The following is a 27290-nucleotide window of genomic DNA, read 5'->3' as shown; positions in this document are numbered from 1 at the left end:
TGGAACAAATCTTAGCAATAAGGTATATCTTAAGATTTCACATTCTGAATTATTTTTAGTCTGAAAAGACTCAAAAAAATCTTAAAAGAACCAAATGACCTGTCAGAAGTAGACTGTACCTGTATGAAGATTTGGAATATGTTCATATTTCTGGTCAGAAAGCAATGGTGGTAAACACATTTTTTTTAATCTTGAGAAGGAGATTCATCAGAATGGAAATTGAGCTCTGCTCAGTGTTTAAAGTATTAAAAATCGAATCTTATCACACATCTTTGTGTGATTGTGGTTTTCCTGCATGGCAGGGGGTTGGACTATGATTCTATCTGTTTCCTGGTGTGTGCAAGGCAAAGTATTTGTTTCTTGTTTAGCTTTTCGGATCTGTATTTCTTTGGGGTTTTAACTGTTAGACCCTCACTTCATATCAGATGTGCGTGATAAATTCTGCTCATTCAGTGTCTAGAGTCACCCCTCTAAGTTTGTTCGGTTGAGTGGTTGAGGACACTCACAAAAGTGGAAAAAACCTAAACAAAACATCTCCCCAGGAATCTCATCATCCAGTGTAATCTCTGTGGTCAGCTTCTTCAAGAAAATATCCATATAATCCTGCTGGAGGATCTATAAGGGCCTAGAGAAGTTTTCTGTCTAGGTCTTCCAGCACAGCTCTTGCAGAAGTTGACCATTGTTGACTGCAGTTCATAGAAAGAACATATTAATTAATTGATTAATCAAATCCTCAAAAGTGAATGTTGTAAATACTGAGGGCTGACTGCATTTCTGAAGGTTATCCAATGACCCATCTAGTCACATTTATTTAGTGTTAATGCAGTTTTTCTTGTCTGTCTTTCCAGTCTCTTTTACAAGAATCATTAAGAGTTTTTAGCTGATTTTTTGTTTAATTTTAATTTAGCACAATTTTTGTTCCTGGGTTATAAATGTCATTTCCTCATTGGTTCTAGCATAAAAACTTGGGAAAGATTTATTAAACTGCAAAAAGTTTGTTTTTGAGGGACATCCTGCAGCACATTTTGCTATAGTTTTTGCTATGGTTGAGATCAGATTCTCAATTCAACCTAGTTCATGGCAACCACAAAAACAAAGTTTCTGGAGTAGAACAACGACTTTTGAAGTAAGGACCACACCATGAAACAGGAAATAACACTTTCAAGCTAGGAACAAAAAATGTTTCAAATTCTGTTAATAGTGATAAATTACAGTAGATTATGAATTAATATGGGACTTGGATAACTATCGTACTAGTCAGGCTGACCCATTGAAACTGGAAGGGTAGAGTCTGAGAACCCCTGCTATATGAATCACATCTGGCTGAGTTACATCCGAAGGTGCCTTTTGTCAAAATTCCTGAGATTTGCAAATAGGCATATTGTTGCAAATGTAAGGCAATTTGTAGTCAAAGCTGTTGCAAAAATCTCAATAAAAATCAGTGCAGGAGGAAGTTAAAAGAAGGATCAGCAGCTTGAAGGAAAACATAGCAGTTTAGCCGTTTTAAGCTGGCTGGGTTTTGTTATCTAGTGGGCAGCCAGAAGTGAAAGTAAAAAGTCCAGAAGTCTCTTCTCGCGTTGGCAGTAGTCGATATACAGAAAGTGAAACTAGACTACGTCACATCTGTTCCCGTTTCTTTTAAAGCAAAGGACAAACATGATTTTATATTCATGCTCCTGGCAGATACTCTGATTCAGATGATAGCACTTTAGGCATCAACCCACGATGCAGCTTCTCCCCACATCTGAAATATGAGGATAAAACATGCACTTTGTTTACAGTATTGATGTGGAGCTTGCAAGAAGATAATTAAAAGCTTTTTTGTACATGCAGCTAGGTAGATTGTATTTTACTTCCAAGTGTGAATATCTTGACAATAAGAGAAAAATACACAATGCCATTAGATGAAAATGCCTGTACAGGAAGTCCCCCAATTACAAACATCTGACTTGCAAACAACTCATAGTTACAAATGGGGGGGGGGGCAACAAGAAGTAAGCTAAATCTCCGCTCAGAAGGGAAATTCACTCCTGGAAGAGTCATTATCCTGGGGGAAAGGTGTCTCCACTGAAGATTTATCTCCAATCCTTGTTTCCACAACAAGCCAAATTTTCCAAAATCCCATTCTGACAGGGACAGGAAGTGAGGTGAAATCTTCTGAACATAGACAGCAAAACAAATACGACAGGATTGTTAACTTTTCCCTTTGCTATCAAAGATATATAGGCTGGAGTTACATTTTAAAAATATATCTGTCTTTGGATTAATGAATATGATTATCTGGCATTGGATCTATGCCTAGTAATCGTCTAATATTTACATATGTTGATTTAATGTTGTTTTAAATTGTTCTTTAATTGTTATTTAATTGCTTTCAATTATTGTTGTTTGGGCATGGAATAATGCCACTCATGTAAGCTGCTCTCAGTCCCCTTCGGTGTGAGAAGGGCGGGATATAAATGTCATAAATATATACATAAATAAATACCCGTTCCAGCTTTCAAAGAAATTCAACTTAACAAATCTACAGAACTATCTTGTTTATAACTTGCCTCACAGCAGGATGGTAACATATCCGGACGTCCCCTGGTCAACTTCTCTGTAGATGGCCAATTCTCTCACACCAGAAGCGACTTGCAGTATGTTCTCAAGTCGCTTCTGACGTAATTAAAAAAATAACTTGGATACCCTGTTCATAACGGGTTGAAATTAGTCCTGATCTAATTGATTTGAATCCAGAAAGAATCTGGATTGGCCAAATCAGCCAACAGATACTGGTTTATAGATGGATTTGTATCTTTGCCCAGAAAATTTGTTGTTGTTACCAGGCTACTAGTTTGACATAAGTATGTATGAATTTCCAAAACTCAAAAGTCATTGAGAGCCTTCAATTTTGAAACATCGCAATGTTAATACTTTTGGTTGGGGTTTCCTTTGTGAAATCTGGAAATACAGCAGCCTTTATAATTTTATATTTTATTTCCCTTCTCAGTGTCCACCCAAATTTTTTTCCTCAGATTAATTTTTACAGTATTTCAACATTTTTTCCAATATAATATCTTATTGTGGTTCCCCCTTTATATTAAATGTTCATATTTCTTTATCCACCCCTACATAAAACACCTATATTTTATTTCAGTTTCTTCCAGCGTTCTGTTGGTGTCCCCATTCTCCTTTCATTGTTTTTCTTACACACCTTTTGATTCTCTTGAGTGAGAACTATGTAATTTAGTATGAAAATGCAGACCGGCATATTTCTCTCTTATTCTTTATTTGAATCCCTACACTGCTCTCAAACATTCAGATATTTTGAGGGGTGGCTGTAATGTTCTCAACCGAAAAAGATGATTAAATTCACTTTCTCTCCATTTCTTGCAGGCACTTGTCAAATATCTAAACGATCAAGGGGCTTTCATATTACTTGCCTCCTCTGCCTTTGTAGAAGAAAAAAGTAAGAATATGAAGTTTGAAGTATATACCAAAATTAAAATGATGCCCATGCATACACTTTGCAGAAGATTCAGATTTGTATCACGTATCCCTCTGTCTCTTTCCTCCTTAGATGCTGGCCTAGACAGACCGCCACATCTTCAGGCCTTGTTTCTGATTTCTTCACCAGAGTCAAGGAGTACAACAGGTACAATTGCTTTGCTTGGTAGAGTCACTCCTTTTGAGGCTTAGAAACAAATGGTAACTTCACTCTTTCACTCACTCACTCCTTTTTTCAACTCATTTTTCCACTGTCAAACTTGGCTTCTCTATCAGTCTCCAGTGATATCAGAATCAGCAGACTTTAGGGGGTATTTAGGGGGTATTTAGGGGGTAAAAATATTGATTATATTTATTTCTTATCTTCTTCCCTCCATTGATCAATTAAAATACAACACATAATGTCAGTCTAAAACACATAAACTGTTTAAACCAGATAACAATTTGGAAAGAAGATACACACCAGTATATATTGAAGCAATTGATCCATCATTCAACGTTTGTAATTTAAACATCACCTGGATAGCCTTGTTGGAAGAGACTGGTATTTAATGCTGTTTTAAAGTCAATTCAGCTGTTGAGCCTCTTGGGCAGGTCATTCCGCTATTTGAATGAAGGCGATGAAAATGTCCTTTGGATGATAGTTGCCAGTCAAGGCCTGTCTGGTTGAAGTAAATGTTCCCCAGAGAACCTGAGCCTGTGAGGCAGATTATATGGGAAGAAGCGGACCCGTAGGTAGCCTGGATCCAAACCATATAGGGCTTCATAGGTAGCAACCAAGATTTGTTACCTTGCCTGTAAACTAATTGGCAGCCAGTTGAGTGGTTTTAATACTGGTATTTCCTAGAGGTACTAGTAAGTTGGTATTTCATTAGTTCAGTGCACACTCAAAATGAAGTAGAAGACATTTCCACAATATTTGGAGCTCCCTGGACTAGGATTCTAAACACATTTTTGCAATTAAAAAAAAATGAGAGGAGAACCTTGTCCCTGGAACATGTGAGCCCTTAGCTTGTACTGTATGACCCCTGTATCTGTGGGGGGAACATGTTCCTGGACTTTATGTGGATATGTGAAACTACAGATAATGAATCCTATGAAAATGAAGACTGTTTCACCCAACAATACGATAGAGATGTGCTGGAAGAAAAGTTCCCTCAAGTGGATATATTTGCCAGACGTGGATAAATGAAACTTTGGATACTGGTGCTGTGGATACAAGGAGTCATATACTGTATTTGGGTCTCCAAGGCTTGGTGGATCATCAGTCTTGCATGTGCACACACACAGTAGCTTTACTTTAAACTGTTTTAATTGTGTAGTCCTTTGATATGTTACAAAACCATTTGGTCATGCAATCAGCTTTAGGAACCATTGACCTGACTCCTTTTGGCTTCTTATTTCAACTGATCCTTAATCCTAATATCCAGTCTGGTGAGTGGCAAGATGTGTATACATGGCATATGCATCATAATAAAAAAATATCATTCTGCTTTTTTATCAATCTCTTCAGGAGGGGAACAGCATGCTATACGTAAAATGTTATTTTTAGCATAGATCCTTCTCTCTACAAGCATGAGAAAGCCTTGATTTACATTTATTTGCTCCTCCTGCCATCTTTCACAACACTGAATGTGCGATGGTGCCATGTGCTTGATATTTTCTTTTTTTTCTTTTGCATTCATTTTATGCACATTTCCCTAAAGCTTTGTGTGTCTTCTTGGTAGCAAGCGACTGGAAATGTGAACACAAGGACAATGAGAGATTGTCGCAAGTCGCTTTGGTTCTGCCTGCCCTGCGCCATGCCTTGCTGGAAGGTGCCCAGCCTCCAGGCAATGAAGGGTCTCCTCCTGGCACTTTGGTTAAGTGGCGGATCCGAGAATTTGCAAAGCAGCGTAAGAAGTCGATTGCCGTTTCCTACACTCCCGACAGCCCGCCTGTCTCTTTTGATATGTTCCTAAAGAAGTCTGAGCTTGAAGCTGTCTCTGAAAAATATCCTCCAAACTCCTTTGCCTACTTGCAGCATTACCTGTTGCACCCACAAAACTATACGTTGGAAACGTCAGCGGCTGTAGCTTGCATGGATGTCAGTTCAGAGTCTCCCAATAATACCCAGGATCCAGACAGTTCTTCCGGCTCAAATCTGGACCTAACATCTCCCGAGACACAGTCAACTCCTCAGAGCGATGCTGCTGCTGCAAATACGGATCAGGCGGGCGAAAGCCCTTTGCAGCCCTGGAAGAGGAAATCCAGTAGGCTCCTTGGGGCAAGCACACGGAAGATATGGTCCCCACTGAAGGCTTTGTGCCTCATAGGGCACAGCAAAAAGCGGAAGAGACCCAAGAAGAGCCCCTCCCCTCTGGCTTATAAAACACCAGAATGCCCAGTAAACTCTCAGAAACTCACACTTAAATTAAAAATCCTCCAGAACCCACTAAGGAGGAAGAGGGGTGAGTATGGACTAACTTCTCACAGGGAAGCTTTTGTTCCTTATTGGGTTGTATTTGGAGGTCAACCAGAGCCAGATAGGGACAAAGCCAGTGGTGGACAAGATCAGAGGCATGCTGCCATGCCCTTATGTGTCTTCCTTTCTTTACCCTTTTCCCTCCCTCCCTTCTTCCTTCCCCACTCACTCCCTTAATTTCTTCCTGTTTTCCTTACTTCCTTTCTCTTCCTTCCTTCCTTCCTTTTCCCCCTTCCTTCCCTCTTTCTTTCTTCCCTCATTCCCTACTGCCGTTCCTCCCTCCCTTCTTACTCTATGTTTTCCTTCCTTCTTTTCCCCCTCCCTCCTTCCTTCCTTCCGTCCCTCCATCCATCTGTCCTTTCTTTCCTCCCTTCTTTATTCACTCCTTTTCTCCCTCTTTTTCCTTCCCTTGGCCTTCCTTTTCCCCATTCCCCTTTTAGATCATCCAGATATTTCACTGAATCTAAGGTGCCATCAAATGTAAAGGGCAACCCCTTTTTGAAGCTTAAATTTGAGAGAAAAATAATAATTTTTTGAATACTTGTTAAGAGTTTTCTCTGCATGCACAAAACGTTGTGTATATTTCAACCTGGAAGTCATCTGCATGAGTCTTTTTTACTAGCTCTGTTTGCCTGATGGAGGTAAGAACAGGTATGGGCAAACTTGGGCTCTCTGGGTGTTTTGGACTTCAACTCTTTCAAAGTTGGAAACTTTTCAGAGTTTTCAGGTATTGTGAGAGTTGAAGTCCAAAACACCTGAAGGGCCCAGATTTTCTCATGCCTGCTGTAGAATTACACTGGCAATTTCTTAAAAAGGACACTTCTTTTTCTATGACACTATAGTACAGTGGTTCTCAACCTGTGGTCCCCCCAGATGTTTTCGCCTTCAACTCCTAGAAATCCCAACAGCTGGTACATTGGCTGGGATTTCTGGGAGTTGTAGGTCAAAACACCTGGAGACCCACAGGTTGAGAACCACTGCTATAATAATTTCCAGCAGCAGTTGTTTATTGCTAGTTGGTCTGCTAATATTCCAATTTCCATTTTCAGCTCAGGGATATATCTCTCATGGGTATGGGGTTTGTAGTGTATATTTTCTGGGACAGATGCTATATCTCTTCTTTCTGATAGCTCCCATGCTCTCTTTGGGTTGTAATAAATGGTGAATAGTGAGGCTGATGGTTGGGTCCTTCCTTTTAAAAGGGGCTGTCTTTTGCCAGGTGCCGAGGTTTTGTCTGCAGAATTTGTGCAAGAAACGTCATCTGAGTCACCCGTCAATACCATATCCTCTCCAGAGAGTCTTCCAGGGATGGAGAAAAAGGCCCGGCTCTTGAGGCCCAAAAAAGATGAATGGATGGAGACCAGGAGGCCTGGTAGGATCAGGATGAGTCTGAAATACAAATTGTTATCTTGTGATTATGCACCTTCTTGCTTGAGATATGACCCAAAGGCAAATCCATCACGGGTTTTTCTTGGCGCAATTTGTTCAGAGACGGTTTTGTCCTGGGCCACCCAGTGGATTTCCATGATTGAGAATTTGACCCTTGGTATCTGGAACATTTCGGCCACTATGGGCACATCTACATTGTAGAATTAATGCAGTTTAATGCTACTTGAACTTCTCTGGCTGAATTCTCTGGAATCCTGGGCTCTAGTTTGGTGAAACAAAGGATATAGACCTTGTAAATGTTTGGGGTGCTATACATGAATGAATTACCGCATTTACATGCATATAATATACCATCAAATCTAATGCGCACCCTAATTTTCAAAACCTTAAACCCAAAATATTTGGTGGCATATGTAATACGCTGTGAAAAAAGTTCACTCTTTACAACGAGTTTTTATTACAAATTCAATTTTCCCCACACTATTCTTTGCATTGAATCTAATTTGCCATTGAATCCAGTGTGCACCCTAATTTTTTCAATGTAATTTTCAATGTAATAAGTGCACATTACTTTCAGGTAAATATGGTAATAATAAATGTACCCTGCCAATAAAAAGGCAATAACCCCATATTTCTCCAATTCTAAGATGCTATTGATTTTAAGAAGCACACCAATTTCAGTACTGCCACCAACAATTTTTAGAGATGCTTATATAGGGGGAAAATGTGTCTTAGAACTGAGGAAATACAGGGTATTAATTTATATGTTTTTATAGTCCCAAAATTAAGGCCTAAGACAGGGAAAAGTGAAAAATTGATGTTCAGACTTTGGACAAATGGTGGGTTTTTATAGTGAGATTAGGCTTTGTAATTATGGAAGAGTTTCATTCCTGCCATTATTACAACAAGAGCAGCGTAACTGCGCAGTCCATAGCCAGGGTTTCAGTTACCCATGAAAACAGTTGCTCTAGAAATTTGCTAGGACTCTATGGTAAACTTCCCCCCAGAACTTACCAGAACTTCTTGCTATTGATACTGAATCAGGGGCAGGTAAAAGAGGTTTTTATTCAAAGGGCTGAACCAAATACTTGGTTTTCTGTAGCTCCTTATCAACTCAAAATTGGATTCTGGTCCAAAATTTCTTGGATGGTTAGTTGGTTAATATGAATTCAAGGCATCTGGGTTTATGTGGATCTATCTCAATTGGTGGATTGATTGTGGTGGTTTTGTGCCTTCAAGTCATTTCCAATATATGGTGGTCCTAAGGCAGGCATGAGCAAACTTCAGCCCAAAACATCTGGAGGGCTGAAGTTTGCTCATGGCTGCCATAAGGCAAAACCTATCACTGTTGTGGTTCACACAGATGAAGATGAGGGGATTGGGATTCCAGCGCATGGAGGGCCTGGGACTGTGGTGGATGGTTCTTTCACTGAGGGAAATTAGAGGATTTTAGATCAGGAGTCTGTCTGTGAGACTGGGCTTGAAAGTGAAACTGTTTTGGAGTTCAGCAGACAGCGAGAGACAGTGAATGGTTGAGATGGCTTTTTGCCTACAAGTAGCTTAGCAACTCCTGATAAAGGCCTGGAAGGCCGAAATAGCTCACCTGAGAGAGCAGGTGTGCTTGACAGGGAGGGGGTACCAGGCTTGTTTTGAGGGAGGAAAACATTCAGCACAGGAAATCCAAAAGGCTCAATGAGAAGGAAGCTCAGAGGAAGTCAGAAAATCAAGGTCAAAGAAATGCATTCATGTTTTGCAGTCCTTAAATGAGAGCATTTCTTTGAGGCTTCAGATCAGGCAAGGCTGCTAGGTAGCTAGGATCTCTAGTCCTGTTTTACCCGAAGTGAGTTTTCTGGATTCATGTTCATTTTTGATTTCCGTTTCCCTGGATTCATGCTCATGTTATGACACTGGCTTTTTATTTATGGGCCACCTTTTTTGATTACCTGTTGGATTTTGCCTTTCTTATCCCTTTTGGAGATTTTTCCCTTTTATATGTACTTTCTTAAGATTTTTAAAGCATGTCCAAGATCTAATCTGATCTTGGACATGCTTAAAATTCTATATAATGTGATTTTATTTTGCAATGGTATCTGTTTTATATGAATTGTTGTTTTGTAGATTGTTTTATATGAATTGTTGTTTTTACATTGTTTTTAGGCATTGAATTTTTGCCTATTTATTGTAAGCCGCTTTGAGTCCCCTCGGGGAGAAAGGCAGGGTAAAAGTAATGTAAATAAATGATGTAAATAAATACTTTCTTCAATGAAATGTTATTATTGCTTTGGAGTCCTGGTTGATGCTAAAGGCAAAGTGAACTGGCTGAGGTGCAACCATCACAGGTTTTTCTGAAGCGGAGAGGTCTTCCAATGGGTTTTCATGGCTAAGCGAGGATTCAAACTCTGGTCTCCAAAGTCACAGTCCAACACTGACTATGCCAGCTTTTAATCCCAATCTTTCTTTTAATCTCACCCATTTTATAAGGATATCAGCATAGTCTACAACAGACATGGGCAAACTTCAGCCCTCTAGATGTTTTGTACTTCAACTCCCACAATTCCTAACAGCTGCTAGGCTGTTAGGAATTGTAGGAGTTAAAGTCCAAAACATCTGGAGGAGGGCCAAAGTTTGCCCAGGCCTGGGTTAGTGGATTTGTTTTAGATTTAGTTTTGTATGATGTAGTACTTTTAGTGTCACATACTGTGAAATTCTACTTTCTTGTATTGCTTTTGTTTTGTAAATTTTTTTTCTTTAAAAATTAATATTAGACAAAGGAATCTTGTTACTGATACGTTCTTCTTTTTTCTTGAACAGTCACAAGGAGAAGTGCCCAGCGGCATTTAGATGAGACCACTTTGGAAGCCCAGAAGGAGGAGGGCAACAAGAACGACCCTGAGAAGGCAGCAGCTGCGGATGCCTCAGGGAACAAAAAGGGCTGTGACTCCCATGCTTTGAATCTGTTGGCTGATCTTGCTCTGAGTTCCTGTAATTCTCCACTGATCAGTAACAGCAGCCAGTCCTCTTTGGCTGACAGCCCCTTGCATGAATGCCACAATCCGCAAAGAGGGGAAGCGTTGACTGACTCATTGGATGAAGAATCACTAGAAGGTGGTTCCCTTTCTGGCAGAGCTTGTCAGCACTTGCTTTCATCTGGGGAAGTTGGGCTGACCCCGGAATTGCCTTCTAGCTCTCAGGAGGAAAGCTATGCCAGAAAAAAGGCGAATGCAAAATCTGGTTCGCCAAAGTCCCGCACATTGGGAGATACTTCAGACTCAAGCATCCAGTCTTTGATTTCCAGCGAACACTCGTACGCCTCTCTGTCGTCTTCAAAGAGAAGAGTACTAAGTTATCCAAGTTCAAAGAATGGTGTAAAGTATATGAAATACGAGCCTCTTCCTGGGAAAGTGTTACCTTTCCGGCATCAGCAGAACATTTGCCATCAGCACAAGAAAATGATGGACCGTGTGCACTTTTCCCGCTCTGCGATCATGGCTGCAAGGTTAAAGGAAGATTTTTCCAAGTACCACGATGTGACTTTTCGTGACAAAAGTGTGAAAGTGACCTTTCAATGGGAGCCCCATTACCATTTTGGTTTAGATAGCAAATATACAAACAATTCCTTAGAGAAGACCATCGTTCGAGCTGTGCATGGGTGAGTAATTCTCAGGTTTGGGGCTGCCTTCCAGACCTTTGATAATTTTGGTCACTCTCCTCTAGAAACATTTGAGCTTGTTAGATTTTTTTAAAACTATGCTGCCAGAATGGAACACAAGGTTAATCCAGGTCAGGTCTAACCAAAGCAGAATAGAGTGGGACTAGGATCCCCCCCTTGATCCAGACACTAGATTTCTTTTGATGCAGCTAGAATTGCACTGGCTTCCTCAGCTGCCACATCATATTCTTAATTTATCTTCAGGTAAAGAATTAGTCTACAAATGCATAGCTATTCTAAATGAATTCAAGTCTCCAAAGCCAAACAAACTACATCCAAGAGTATTGAAGGAAATAGCAGAGGTCATTTCAGAATCACTGGCAATAATCTTTGAGATTTCTTGGAGAACAGGAGCAGTCCCAGCAGACTGAAGGAGGGAAAATGTCCCTATCTTCAGGAACGGAAAAAAAAGAGGGCCCAAACCATTACCAGTGTCCCGTCAGCCTGACATCAATACCAGGAAAGATTCTGGAGCAGATCATTAAGGAGGCAGTCTGCAATCACCTAGAAAGGAATTCTATGATTACTAAAACTCAGCATGGATTTTTCAGTAACAAGTCGTGCCAGACTAATCTTACCTCTTTTTTCGATAAGAGTTACAAGCTTGGTAGATGCATAGAATGCTGTGGATGTAGCATATCTTGATTTCAGTTAAGGCAAAGTCCCCCATGATCTTACAAGTAAACTAAAATGTGGGCCAGGCAATGCCACTATTATGTGGGTCTGTGATTGGTTAAGCGACCAAACCAAAATGGTGCTCCCCAATGGTTCCTGCCATAAAGAGAGTTCGGTCCTGGGCTCAGTTCTGTTCAACATCTTTATTAATGACTTGGATGAAGGTTTAGAGGGCATGTTTATCAAGTTTGCAGATGATGCCAAATTAAGAGGGAGAGCAAATACTCCAGAGGATAGGATCAGAATTCAAAATAACCTTAACAGATTTGAGAGCCGGGCCAAAACTAACAAAATGAATTTCAGCAAGGACCAACATAAGCTACTACACCTAGGCAGAAAAACGATGGATGGGTGATGCTTGGCTTGACAACAGTCTGCGTGAAAGGGATCTGGGAGACTTAGTAGGCCAAAAGCTGAATATGAGTCAAGAGTCTAATCCAAAGGTCTTGTATCACCTTAGAGATCAACATTTGTAGCATGAAACAACAATGTGATGCATCAGGAGAGGTAGATCATCTCAGTTTAAGAAGTTGTAGCCTTGATTTTGCAAGACCTAACCAAGATTCTTGATGAGTGAGGCTTATTGAGGGCTCTCATTTTAGAGGTGCCATAAGGTGAAGCAACTCAGCCTCATGTAACAAGAATTGTAGAGTTGGAAAGGTTCCTGGGGTTAATTCCATTTTATTGTCCTACCTGTAGAATATATATATATATATATATATATATATATATATATACACATACATACATACAGTAGAGTCTCACTTATCCAACAAACGGGCCGGCAGAATGTTGGATAAGTGAATATGTTGGATAACAAGGAGGGATTAAGGAAAAGCCCATTAAACATCAAATTAGGTTATGATTTTACAAATGAAGCACCAAAACATCATGTTAGACAACAAATTTGGCAGAAAAAGTAGTTCAATATGCAGTAATGCTATGTAGTAATTACTGTATTTACGAATTTAGCACCAAAATATCATGATATATTGAAAACATTGACTACAAAAATGCGTTGGATAATCCAGAACGTTGGATAAGCGAGACTCTACTGTATATATATGGATTTGCAACTGCACTACTCAGATAGCTTGAGTTTGAACTTGGATGGTTGTTGTTGCTTCTATGTCTCTTGAAGTCATTTCTACTTTATGGCAAGATTTATGCAAACCTTCCATGTGGTTTTCATGGCAAGGTTTGTTGAGAGGTGCTATGCCATTGCCTTTATCTTCGGCTGAAATTAAGCTCCCCTTAGACTCAGATTGACTTACTCAAGGACCTCTCAGTAGAGTTGTAGGAGTGAGCAGAAATTTGAGCCCTGGTCTCCCTGAATCCTGGTCAACGCTCAAACCACTGTCGCATGCCAACTTCTCTTCATTTTTTAGATCTTGGAAATGGCGAGGTACGTGCAGAAGATGAGAAATGCAGGGCCCAAGAGTGATAAGACTGCAACCAGATTTTGTCATTTAGGGCACGGAACTAAGAAACTTATAAAGAGACATATTCTGTACCCTTTCTCTAGGCCCTGGGATGCCAGCCAGTCCAATGACATAGAAGAAATGAAGCTCATCCTTCACATGTGGGTGGCTCTGTTTTACAGCAAGCCCTTCAAATACCCGACTGTAAGGAAGGTGGTTGAGCACAACAACCCGGCCAAATACATATCGCTGAACAGTGTTATAGACCCTATGGAGCTCATTGACGATTTGGAGGGTGCTTGCAGCTTGAAGAGATGTCCTGCTGATTCTCTTTCCGAGGCCAACCCACGGAGGCCGAGACGAGTTCAAGAGAGAGCGGTTTCTTCCACTGTCAAACCCCTCTCATGTAATGAACTGTCTTCGACAAATCATATTGAGGATGAGTTACCTCCTGCCAATCCCACGAAACCCCACAGTCTTCCTTCAGAGAAACAAACCAATGCCAGAACCTCTAAGGATACAGTTTCTCCCTTGAATAAGGTAAGGATTAGCTAGTCATTCCCTATCCCAACTGTCATGTTTATGAGAAAGGAGGCTATTGGATACTAGAAGTTATAGCTGGGTGGTAAAACACTGCAGCAAACATTATGCTATATAGGAGAAAAGGCATCAGAGCTGTATTTTATATATTTATTTATTGAAATATTTATGCCAGTTTAAAACAACAGTAATAATCTTAGAAGTCTTAAATCATAAAGACCAGTCAAGTATCTCTTATCCAAAAGGCTTGCAACAGGAAGCGCTTTGGATTTCAGATTGTTTCTGATTTTGAAATATCCGTACAGTGGGCCCTTGGTATTGCATGAGGTTTGGTTAAAGGATTCCTTATGGATCACAAAACCCATGGACGCTCAAGTCCCATTATATTCAATGATGCAATAAAATGGTGTTCTATATATAAAACAACAAGATTAAAGCTTTTTAGGAATTCTTAAAAATATTTTCAAGCTCTGGATGGTTGAATTTGTGGGTACAGAGGGCCAACTACATTTATATAACATCTTGGGGTTCGGACACAAGTCTAAACAACACATTTATGTATCATATGCATGTGGCCTGAAAGTATTTTATGTAATACTTTGTGTATATAATGTGCACAAAACAAAGTTTGTAGATGTTGAAGTATCAGAAAGCATCACTATCTTTGCAACCCATGTGAAAAACATGGATTTTGGAATGTTTCTTATTTTTGTATATGAAATGCTCAACCTTTATTTAAAATTAATTAAACCACTTTAAAAAATGTAAACCATAGCACATTGGGCAGTGGGATCAATCAGACCCAAAGGCTTAAATAAAAACCCTTGGTTTGAGTTGGCTGTGGGTTCATAACTGAGGTGCCAGAGCAGAGAAGGTCCTCTCCCATAACTTCCTACAGTTGATCAGTTCCACTAATGGGACACAGAAAATGCCCCTTCCGGCAGATCTAAATCAGCTGTATATCGTGAACTTCAGCAAAGCAATAAAGCATACATGATTCTAACCCAGGCATGGGCCAACTTTGGCCTTTCAAGTGTTTTGGACTTCAACTTCCACAATTCCTAATTGTTGGTAGACTGTTAAGAAATTTGGGACTTGAAGTCCAAAACACCCAGAGGGCCGAAGTTGGTCCATGCCTGTTCTAACCTGACAGTGTTAAACCCAAAATATCTTCAGGATTTTAAGAAAAACAGGTTGCTTACCTGTAGCTGTGATTTTTTTGAGTGGTCATCCATGCTGTCACACAATTGGGTCTTCTATGTTTCCTGCTTCATGTCACCTGAAGAATCTGTATCAAACTCAGCCCAGGGATCATATCAGAATCCATAATATTACGTCAATTTTGCCTTGGACTTATATATGAGTCCAACTTACCCTTGTGTGCATGTGATGGTTGAGACTGCAAAAAACAGCAAGTGCTGGCAAGTGTCTTGTGAACCACAGTGTGTGGCTAGTAGATGCTGCATATTTATTTGGGGAACAGCAAGTTGTTTCGCCTTGTTTAAGAAGAATGATAAAGTGTGGAAGAGTTTAAACTGCTTCCTTGCCTGTCAAAACATGTTCCAAAAACGCATGTGAAACATTTGCACTGGGTTTTTGTATCTGTGTTTACTAGGGTACTTTGTAGATTTGAAACTCTGTAAGGATTTTGCCTGTTTCTACTTTCCTGTCATTGAGGGTGTGAAATTTAAATATTATGTGTATTTTCCCTTCCAGGTGACTGATGTGGAGCCCGGAGGAGAGTTGCGGCTGAATCGTATCACGCCTCTTGAAAGCCCACATGGGAATTTATCGCGCGAAGCCAGCAATGGTGGCGTTAGGCCTAGAGAATTGGGAGCAGGCGCAAAAGCAGAACTGGGCAAAGTGGTTGGCTCAGGTGAAGTTTCACAGAGTGATTTTGCTCCCACAAATGCCAAACCCCCAGAAAATTCAGGAGCCAAACAGAATTCAGAAGCTTCAGCAGAGAGTCAAGAAATAAGTAATGCTACTCCTGCAAAAGAGAAGGGGAGTCAGCCGACCGGTGGAACTGGGTTGCTGCATCCTTCTGAAGAAGCCTGGCAAGAAGAGGATGGCCCACCAAGGAAGAAAGCAGTAGAGTCACAGAATCTCCCCGTGGATGAGGAAGAGGGAGGTGAAGAAAGCATGGAGTGGGAATCCATTGATTTAGCTCTTTCAGATAGCAATGATACAGATGAGGAATCCCGAGATGTGGATCTGGATCAAGAGGGTGATGAACTTCTTGAGGGAAGTGGTGTGAAAGAAGAGAAAGAATCAGGCATTATGCATAGCATGGCATCTCCTGCTGATAGCCTTTTCACTTCTGTAACATCATCAGTGTCTGAATTGCTCCAAGCCAAAAATGATTTGGCAACTCAAAGGGAATTGGAAAAGAGGCAGGACCCCCTCATATCAGTGAGAAATCCCTTGTTTCCAAACCCACATGATGTTGTTGACATTTCTTGTGATTCCATGGCTGACGCAGTTTCCCCTGGGGCCAGTCCTGCCCTTCAAACAGATCGCGGTGATATCGTAGAATTGCCAGGGGACCAGGAAGCCTCTACAGAACCAACCAAACATCACATATTTCTAAATCGAATGGATTTGATTGAGGATATTTCCCAAGATTCATCCCCGTTACAACCTTCCGAAGAATGCCAAGTACAGAGTAGTATGTCAGCTCCAAGGGAAACTACAGGAAAGCAAGGAGATTCTATTTTATTGGTCCAGAATCCTGCACCTGGTTCCTTTGTTCCCCAGGAAGAGGAGGGAACCCACCTGGCCCATACAGCTCAATTGCCAGGTAATCATGGCCATCAGACATCTGGTGAAGTAATAGAATTAGTCAGGAACCAAGGAGACCTTTCCACCTCAGCCAGAATTTCAGTGCTTCCAGAGCCAATGAGTTTGGCTAAAGACTCCTGCATTTCTCAGGAGAAGGAAGCACACCGTCTGGCTGAAATGAATCCCGTTAAAATACTGCAGAGTGAAGCCATTTTCGAGGAACAGAAGACCAGGCAGACAGAATTATTGAATGATTCTCAGACTGAAAAAGAATTTCAGAGCTTAAAAGCAGGTAGTCAGGAGTTTAAAGATGAAAGGTGTTGCGTTAAAGATGACAATCTTGGGACCCCATCTCCAATTCAAGAAGTCACACCTGAAGATACAATGAAGCAGAAGACTGTTGCCGTATCTGAAGATATCAAGTCCATCCTTTATGAGTTGATAGATACTGTGAGTGCCATGAATGTAGAGAGTGGAGAAGCGTGTCCTCAAGAGACCTCAGGCTCAAACTGGATTAGTTCTGTAGCTCTGGAGTGCGTGACTCCTCCTGACAGTGACGAAGAAAGCACTATAGCTGACCAGCTTGCCCACACTGACCAAAACGGGAAGGTTGCTGAAGATTTAGAGCAACAGAATATCTTGGCTCCCCAGGAGAGAGCTATTTCACAAGGGCAAGAACTATATCATTCAGTATTGCATGAAAACAGGTGTGGCCAAATGTTTGAAAGAGAGACTCTTCAAAAGAGTGAGCCTGCTTCCACTGCTCTTGGTGTCCTTCCAAGTTCTTCTGGCACAGATTGGTCAGTAACAAGGACTACAAGGCCATTGTGCAAATCCCCAATGGTTGAAACATCAACACCGAAAGAGGATGTTCCGTCTGCTTCCATTTTGTGTGAAAATGAAATAAGTCAAGTCAGCCATGAAGCATCCATGTCTGAAGGGGAAGACCAGTTCAGCAAGACACATGTAGAAATCCCGTCGTGTGTCCCAGCAGAACATCAGACAGAGTATTTATTGAAAGAATCTGATCCACCTGTGGATGGGGACACAAGAGGGGACCTAGCTGGCTCTGAAGATGTACAGCCTGGAGGTGCAAGACAAAGTCTGGAGGAGTCTGAAAATGCCCTCCATGAAGTCCGAACAGAATGTCTGGGAAGTCCAGAAAGTGTTCTGGATGGTGAAAAGGTACAGTTGCCTTCCAGAGTTTCAAGTATGAATAAGAATGTGGAAGATGACTCTTTTGCAATGGATGAGGACCAAGAACACGTTGGTTCATACCACAGTAATAAGGCTGGTGGTTCTTGTTATTCTAGATTCACCAGTGGGCCAGAAATGGCGGTAGCTAGTGATGTTCTTGACTTGAGTCCCATCAGGCCTCGTAGTGACTGGATGTACCAGAAAAATACAGAGAGGTCATCAGCTCTTGAGCCTGATACTATGGAACATGGTTGGCCTCATGTGTCTAAAAAGGCTGATAGGACTCTCAGTACCAACAGTGAGTCAGTTCCCCCAAAGAAATTTGTGAACTTTTCAGTCACCAAAAAGCACAAAGAGAAAACAAGGGCTTTTCACTCTTCCAAGAGGCCCGAAAACTTCATGGGAGAGTTGGGATTAACAAACTCCTTGAGTAGAACATGGAGAACATGGCGTGATCCCGTACAAAACACTCTAGACATGGAATGTTTGCGTTTCTATGATAAGGTAAAACAAGTTCTTAGGAAACCTCAACCGCCTACCTCCGCTGATAGCTTGTCACCGCCAGTCGCAGCAGAAACGTTATTAAGAAAGGTACCTGGAACCCCTCCTTTGAACCCACCTCCCAGGAGCAGAAGTCCTCTTCTGATCACTATAGTGAACCCAGGCGCAGGATACGGCTCCCCACCCTGGTTCCCGAGAAGAAGCCAACACAGAGACACTTTTGAACCCCCTCCCCTCACTTCCTCACACGATTTCCTTAGCAAAGCTGCTAGATTCAAAGGTCAACGCCAAGGCTCAGTTGCTCCCTTTCACCTCAACAAACTAAACTACAGGAATAAGCTAAAAGATTCCCGAGGAGATATCTCTGTTATTATGGATGAGTTTGCAGAGTTCAGCCGGGTGATGACGCAGGACAGCAGGCCGACAAGTAGCGAAGGCCAAGAACCACGATCTACCTCAGAAGATGCTCCAGAGAAAAGAGGGACCCCTTTGCCCCCGCGGACAGTGTCCTACCAGCACCTCTTCGCCGAACTGTGTAACACAGTGCATTTCAGACTCAAAAACGTTGCCCAAGAGGCGTGCAAAAAAACCTACGCATTCTATCTGATGGAAACAGAGGATGGGCCTTTCTTTGGGAGAGCAAAGGTAAAAATACGTGGGTTTTTTTACAGGGTTGAAACAGGCTTCAACTGAATTTCAATCCTTGCTTTGTCTAGTGCAGATGTAGCTGTAGTTCCCTGCAAATTGTCATTTGCTACCTCTCTCATCCATGGATTTTCACCTTCCTCCTTTAAATGTACATCAGTATTAGGTGAGGAATACAGTCAGTCTATCACATTTTTGGGTTTAACCTTTGCAGATTTAATTACAGTAGAGTCTCACTTATCCAAGCCTCGCTTATCATAGCTTCTGGATAATCCAAGCCATTTTTGTAGTCAATGTTTTCAATATATCGTGATATTTTGGTGCTAAATTCGTAAATACAGTAATTACAACATAACATCACTGCGTATTGAACTACTTTTTCTGTCATATTTGTTGTCTAACATGATGTTTTGGTGCTTAATTTGTAAAATCATAACCTAATTTGATGTTTAATAGGCTTTGCCTTAATCCCTCCTTATTATCCAAGATATTCGCTTCTGCTGGCCCGTTTAGCTTGGATAAGTGAGACTCTACTGTATTCACAGATTGGATTAATGTGGCCTCTGTAGGAATCGCTAGGTGCTCTAGTTCATCTCAGTGGTGGGATGATATGATGCACCTCTTGAAATATGTGGGATGATAGGACGTACCTCTACATTGACAGTTGTGTGTTTCGTACAAGATTACAGGCCTCGGCAAACTTCGGCCCTCCTCCAGGTGTTTTGGACTTTACCTCCCACAATTCCTAATAGCCACTAGGCCAAATTCCAGCTGACTCTGACAACTGGCAGAAAGAGATGCTGATGGCATCTAGCTGCACAGCTCTTAATGGCCTCACTCAGAAGCTTCCTACAAAGAGCATTGTGAATAAGACAGAAGAGCCTTATAGTGCTCCCCTATTTAATATCCAAGGAATAAACAGGAATAACTTCTAGAACTGGTCCTCTTGATAGAAGTAGAACTGCTGCTATCAACGGAACCTCCCACAGACCTAGTCTAGTAGGATGTCATGATAAATGGTAGTAAATCCTGTGTTTGTAACTGGCTGGTGTAGAGGTATATCAACAACAAAGTGACTGACATGTTTCTCTCTGTTTATGGTGACATGATACTTGGCTTTGTTCTGATAGCAGTTACTAGAGTCTCCATTGATCGTATTGAAGGCAAGAGGGGCATCTTTGTTTGGCTTTTCTTTCCAAATAAATGAAAGCTGAATCTAGCCTGTTTGCACAGATTAGGGTTTGTGGGCCAATGTATAAATTGTTTAATAGGGTTGCAAGATTTTCACCAAAGATGGATTAATCTAACAGGTTAAAGGTGCCTGGCCATTCTTCATAGTCAAATGCATCTAAGGCATCAAGGGGCATAACAGAAATCAGGGTTTTCCCTCATTGCTATGATGTTTTACATTTGGGGTTTTCTGTGATGAGCTCCCGTGGATATCACTTGAAGAGAAAGGCGGGATATAATAAACACAAACAAAATCTATTTCACACACATCATGTTTAGCCCGGATGCCCATATTTAATTATACATTTATTTATACCTTTGATCATTAGTAGTAGTTCAGTGTCCTTAGCAGTAGTTTAGTGTCCTCGATTAGGGAGAAAATTGAACATAAGGACATATTAAATTTGGATCAGTTCTTAGTTTTGCTATAATTATTATTTGGAATTGTTTCCCTGATTCTCCTGATAACATGCCATTGAACACTTGATATAAGTGTGGGAATAAGTTTAATTGTCTAACGGAATTGGTCCAAAGGCAAAACCATCTATCCCAGTGGTTCTCAGCCTGTGGGTCCCCAGATGTTTGGCCTTTAACTCCCAGAAATCCTAACAGCTGGGGTTTCTGGGAGTTGTAGATCAAAACACCCACAGTTCGAGAACCACTGATCTATCATTTTTGAAAAAATATTCCATGGAAGAGTGGTATTTGAAATTTCTCCATTGAAAGTGGCAAATTTTCCATTAGGGTCCTTAACAGACTCGTACTTTTGTGAGACACGTTTTCCCCTTGTGATAATCGTAGAAAGAAAACGAAATATTGAGACCTGGAAGCTGAGATTTGGAGCCTTGTGGAAAAGAATACAGTGCGTATAGGTACTCTCTGAACAAATGGATTGATAAAACATCTGAATGAAATGGCTTCATATAATACCACAATGGCACTTAAACTCTGTTCTTTCCATCCTTCCTTCCCTGTTGTTTTATCAAGGCCTTCTATTGCTTCTAGTAAACCTAAGTAAACTTCTGTCTTGGAAAGCTTAAACATTTGGTGCCAAAGAGAAATTCTGTTTCAGTTCTGGTTTTAAATAAATATATACTTACCTTTCAGAATTTGCTAAAAAAAGGGGGCCATATAGAAATGGATCCTTTGCTTTTCTGTAAGGCGAACCACATGGAAACAGAACGGCTGATGGTCATCATTAGGAACGAGGACATCTTTCAACACATACATAAGGTTTGTCTCAACACATCATTCGTACAAAATTGCAGGCATGGGCCAACTTCGTCCCTTCTCCAGGTGTTTTGGATTTCAACTCCCACATTTCCTAATAGTATACCAGCTGTTAGGAATTGTGGAACTGAAATCCAAAACACCTGGAGGGAGAGCTGAAGTTGGCCCATGCCTGGTACAAGAAGTAGCTCTAGATAGTAAAGTGTGGGACACTATTAGGATCTGTTAATGATCTGTTTGGGGTTTTGGGCAGATTCCTTGCTTGCTGCGGCTGAAGCGCTTTCCCAGCGTGACGTTTGTGGGCATCGATAGGCCGGAGGACCTCCTGGACCAGACCTACCAGGAGCTCTTCCACAGCGGGGGCTTCGTGGTGTCCGACGACAAAGTGCTGGAGACCATGACCATCGGTGAGTGGAAGGCTGGACCTTCCAGGGCCATTGGCCTGGCTTCAGGCTGTTGAATTGATCTTCTGTTTCTTGTGATGTAGGCCCCTTTCCCTAGCTTTCCAAGTTAGGTCTCTGGCCTCAGGCTAGGAACACTTCTGTCATGTATAAGACCAACCTCACGTATATGTTGAAGCAGCTTTTGGAGCCAAAGTTGGGGTCTTTGATCTGGCCCATGGATAAGTCAAAAGTTCATTCTGCAGAGGGGAAAGCCACTATTGGCCACTGCTGACATTTCTCGTTGGCCATGCATTCAGAAAGGCTAGAAATGGCGCCATAGAATAGAGGTGAGCAGGTTGGCACTTCTTTTAGGTTCTTCTAGAATGGTTAAGTGAGGTCTTTCCTTGGAGAAGGAGATGGATCTCTTTTTGGATAAGAAATTAAGGTTCAGCTCTCACATTCACCCATTGATAAGTCAATCCATTGATTTTTTTTACCAACATTTCTAGATTTCTACATAACTATTTATTTGGGATACTTTCAGTCGTAACAAAGTAGGCCTGTCCTCATAGAGTGCATAGGCAGGACTTCCTAGCTGAGAGCCAGTTCAGGACACAGAAACTTCACTGCCTTCACCATTGTTTTGTGATGCTATTTCCTTCCCACAGGAGACCTGAAAGAGATGGTCAAAACCTTAGAGAAGCTCAATGGATACGGGAGGTGGAGGTGGCTTCTCCACTACAAAGAGATCAAGAAGCTCAGAGAGGCTGCGAGGTGAGGAGGACTCTGGAGTGTAATCATCTGCACCTCTTGACAATTCATAGAATCCTGTAGTTGGGAAATACTCCCAAGGGCCATCCAGTTCATCCCCTTTTTGCCAGGCAGGAAGACACAATGCAAGCCCTCCCAACAGATGGCCATCCAGTCTCTACATAGAAAACTCCAGAGAAGGAGACTACCAGACTCCCAGGCAGCATATTGAGCAGCTCTTACTGTCAGGAAGTTCTTCCTAATGTTTAGATGGAATCTCTTTTCCTAGAGTTTGATCCTTGGTGTTCCTGGTTTCTGGAGCAGCAGAAAGCAAACCTGCTCCATCTTTCATATGACACCCTTTCAAATATTTAAACATATCATGTCTTAATCGTCTTTTCTCTCCCTTCTTTGGGAGATGCCCTCTCAAGGTGATTAACAGATTGGCTTTCCGGCCATTACTTTGTCACAAAGCACTTCTTCCAACTCTGTAATTCTATGGAGTAGTCAGCCTGGAAACATGTAGTTACTGAATTATGATGATTACAGACTTGTACCTGCCATTGTTGAATCTGTCCACTGTCTTCTATTTAGTGAAAAGCCCAACAGCAGTGTGATGCTGCAGCAAAGGTGAATACTATTTTAGCCTTCATTAGTAGAAGCATCATTTCCAAGTCTAGGGAAGTAATAGTCTCACCATATTATTCAAAAGCCACGCCTTCTTGGGAGCATTTTTCCAACATGTCTATATCAGGCAGTAGGCTGTTAGGAATTGTGGGAGTTGAAGTCCAAAACACCTGGAGGAGGGCTGAAGTTTGCTCATGCCTGTTTATATCCTTCTGGGCATTTCATTTTAAGAAGGGTATAGATGGGCTGGAATGGGTTCAGGTGTCCACAGATACTCAAGTCTGCAAGTGCCGACCAAGCAAATTTGGAGAGATAACTGCATTCATAAAGCTCTGTATGATATTCAGTCTAATCTATATCCAAGTAAATTAGTCATTTGTAGAGACTATCAACTTGTATGTTATTGGTGATATCAAAATTTGATTACAGTAAATCGTGGAAATGCAAAAGAAATTACTGAAAACGATTGGGTGTAAAATAAAAGGAGAGAAAACTATTAAGGAAGTAATGCATAATGAGTGTCGTAGCTGTGCATTCCTACATAATGGGGCTAGACTAGATGTCCCTTGTGGTTTCTTCCAACTCTAGAAATTCTATGATTCTTAAGAAAACCTTACCGTCACCACAGCCTGCTGTCTTCTAAATACATTTAGCTCCAGTTTCCATCATCCACAGTCATCATAGCTATCATAACAAAGCCTTGCAGCACCACATGTTGAGCTGTGATGGATGGGCCTCTCGCCACTGGTCCAGTTACCAATGATAAAATGAGAGAATTACTTGAATTGATTTCCCCAGTAGCTATGAGAAAAAGGGAGCTGTTGTCCAAAAAAGGAAACTTTTACCATTTTGGGGGCAACCATTTGCAGTGTTTGTGCCCCACAGGGAGGACCCTGCTGCCCTCGCCAAGGAGTCGCTCCTGAAATCGTATCAGGGAGCAAACATCACCGAAGCGCTTCACTACCATCAGTGCGACAAGGCGGGCCCGAGAGCTGAACATTTGAGTTGCTTGTTGAACTTGCAGGTCCAGCACAACAACCAGAGGTTTGCTGTGTTCCTCACAGGTAAGAAAACCCACGAGGGGATTCTAATTTTTCTGCATAGTGTCTAGACCAGGCGTGAGCAAACTTGGGCCCTCCAGGTGTTTTGGACTGCAACTCCCACAATTCCTAACAGCCGGTAGGCTGTTAGGAATTGTGGGAGTTGCAGTCCAAAACACCTGGAGGGCCCAAGTTTGCCCATTGCCTGAGTTCCCAGAAGAGTGTCATGCAAAAATAACTCTTTCCCCCCTCTCAATCCCTTTTAGAAAAGTCTGGTGCCGGCCAAGAAGCCTTGGAAAACAAGGGGATCTTGGTGCTGGATGTAAATACATTCATTGCAGTGGCAGAAGAAATGGCGGCACCCTTTCGAAGCAGCAGCTATTGGTAAGGAAAAAGCGGGGAACCCCAATGTCTGATGAGATTTGCATATCTCTGGGAATACTGCTGGATTGCAGACTATTGAGAGGAATGTTGCTTGTAGTGTTGAGGGGACTGGGTTGCAATTGGGAGAGGCCCAAGTTCATATGTGCTTTGAATGCGATTTCCTGCTTCTTAGCGGGGGGTTGGACTAGATGGCCCATGAGGTCTCTTCCAACTCTACTATTCTATGATTCTATGATTCATATGTTCCACAGCAGAGCCTAAAAATTGGCTCTCTCCCATGTTCATTTTCTGGCTGCTCCAGTTGGTGAAAAGATGGCCATGCTCTTTAAGTCCTTGTAGCAACCACAAGGAACACTTCCTCAAGCCTGGGTTTTCCTCCAAATGTGTGCGGTTACCATTTTCATCACTAGGTTGAATTATAAGAGTGGTGGTCCAGCACATCTGGGAGGCAGCCAAGTTGAGTCTCAATAACTAACTGTCTGTATAAGAACAAGTGTGTGTGTGGGAGGTGAACAGTGTGATGGAAAGCATCATGCCATGCCACCCTTATCTTCTATGCATCATGCCATGTCACTCTTGTTATCTGCCTTCCGACTCTGGCTTTAATGGCAACCCTCTCCTAGAGTTTTCCCCTTCCTCTGAGGCTCTCCTAAAGGGCTTCCCTGGCTGACTTGGGATTCGAACTCAGTTCTCCAGAATCCTAGCTCAACACTCAAGCCATTTCTACTGCAGCAAAGTACAGTACTGGGAGGATGCTGCCACCTACCAGGTTAAAGCAGTGTGATTGTTGCTCTCTTGTTTTTCTGCTCTTCGGGAGCATTTTATTTTACCCAGTCTAATGGCCCCCATGGTGTAGTGGACTAAAGCCTCGTGACTTGAAGGTTGGGTTGCTGACCTGAAAGCTGCCAGGTTCGAATCCCACCCGGGGAGAGTGCGGATGAGCTCCCTCTCAGCTCCAGCTCCATGCGGGGACATGAGAGAAACCTCCCACAAGGATGGTAAAAACATCATAACATCTGGACGTTCCCTGGGCAACGTCCTTGCAGACGGCCAATTCTCTCATTCCAGAAGCGACTCAAATTGCTCCTGACATGAAAAAAAAACAACAAAAACTTTCCTTTTTCCCCAAGAGCACCACTCTCCAAATTATGCACGGTGTATGTAACCACCATTCCCTGGGTGTGCTTTCATTTCTTCCTCCCATTCCCACATACACCTTTGTCCCTTCTCTTTTCTTCCTTTCTTTCTTTCCCTCATTTGCTTTCCCCTCTTGTTCCTCTATTCCTTTGTCTTACCTTGTTTTGCTTTCTTTCCTTTTCTTTTCCCCTTCCCTTATTCCTTCATCCGGACTTTCCTTGGAAGTCAGGCTCTCGGCCTCAGAGCTGGATTGCATGCACACATCACTTCCCAAATATAAATTGCATTTAATTGCTTCTTTATGGAGTGGATGTCATAACTGTGGCTTCAGGGATGCGCGGTAGGCCCATGGTTGGCTTTCTGGCCATTAAAAGGTTAAGGTTTCCCCTGATGTTAAGTCCAGTCATGTCTGACTCTGGGGGTTGGTGCTCATCTCCATTTCTAAGCCGAAGAGCCAGCGTTGTCCGTAGACACCTCCAAGGTCATGTGGCCGGCATGACTGCATGGAGTGCCGTTACCTTCCCGCCGGAGCTGTACCTATTGATCTACTCACATTTACATGTTTTCGAACTGCTACGTTGGCAGGAGCTGGAGCTAACAGCAGGCGCTCATTCCGCTCCTGGGATTTGAACCTGGCACCTTTTGGTCCGCAAGTTCAGCAGCTCAGTGCTTTAACACACTGTGCCTCCATTTTTCACTTTTTAGGGTCCTTGCCCCCAAAGTGGATTTTGTAGTTGAAATCGCACCCATTATTTTATGTTGGTAAATAGAGTCTTGTGTGCCAAATTTGGTCTTAGATGCATCAACTCATGGGAAGACCCTTTGTGGTACAAACCCATCAACACACTTTTGATTTCTATAGAGAGAAGACAGGATTCTTCCCAGTTGCACTGATTTTTTCATCACTAACTATGGTGGTTCGTTCTGTTTCAGACGAATTGGATGGAGGACGTTATTCAACCCCTTTTTGGTTCTTTTGGCTTGAAAACCCTTGGACGTTCATCACTTCCCAAACCTGTGCAATAACTAAAGGCTACACACAGAAGCCACCATAGGATGTGTTGCTGTTTCGTTGAAGGGCAGCAGAGAAGCCTTCTCTCCATTCAGCCACCATGTGGAATCTCAATTTCTTTGAACTGCTACTAGTTGGTCTTTGACTAGAAGAACACATTTACCTGGATTGACTGCTACATAGAACTTAATCATAGGAAAACAAAGCCTGTTTACTTGAAGGTTTAGCAATCTGTCTGTTGAAGCTGGTCCCCCTCCCCCTTTCCAAGAGACTGGAAACTTCTGCTGAAGTTATTGAACAGTTCCTCTGAGCAGACTTCGATCAGGATACCTCCACAGTGGACTCACCAGTGTACTTGAATGACTTGCATATTATTTCCTCCACTCTTTTTTGTTGCTGAAACATAAAATTAATAACTAACGAATCAGTAGCACTGTATCTCCCCCACCCTTTTGTAGATCGTGTGATGGTGGCAGAACCGTGATCGGAGTCAAAGGCACTCAAGGCTGACGCCTTCTGTAAAGCATTTAAATGAGACTATTAATAAACATTTTAAGATACTTAAAAGTATCTTCTTTAGAGAATTCCTTTTTGTAACTAATCTTTATAAATAAACTGGCTAAAAAGTTATTAGCCTGATTCGATGACAAAATTGGTGACTTAAGACTGAAAAAGCCCCCTTCGGC

The 27290-nt window shown here is 41.9% G+C and overlaps 1 protein-coding gene across 2 annotated transcripts; it reads left to right on the top strand.

The window, feature by feature from the left end:
* Positions 1-3378: 3378 nt before the first annotated feature.
* Positions 3379-27234, top strand: tasor2 (transcription activation suppressor family member 2; the record flags this gene model as incomplete). Of its 2 annotated transcripts, XM_062983334.1 has the most annotated exon segments (13): positions 3379-3451; positions 3563-3637; positions 5217-5939; positions 7173-7325; positions 10154-10991; positions 13252-13687; positions 15404-18811; positions 21149-21274; positions 21525-21678; positions 22323-22428; positions 23917-24095; positions 24338-24455; positions 26526-27234. In XM_062983334.1, coding segments are annotated over 13 exon segments (6390 nt in total), but the record flags the coding sequence as incomplete, so codon positions are not given.
* Positions 27235-27290: the final 56 nt, after the last annotated feature.

The sequence above is a fragment of the Anolis carolinensis genome, chromosome 5 (assembly GCF_035594765.1).
Source record: "Anolis carolinensis isolate JA03-04 chromosome 5, rAnoCar3.1.pri, whole genome shotgun sequence".
Classification (NCBI taxonomy): Eukaryota; Metazoa; Chordata; class Lepidosauria; order Squamata; family Dactyloidae; genus Anolis; species Anolis carolinensis.
This window is presented reverse-complemented; position numbering and strand designations above follow the sequence as displayed.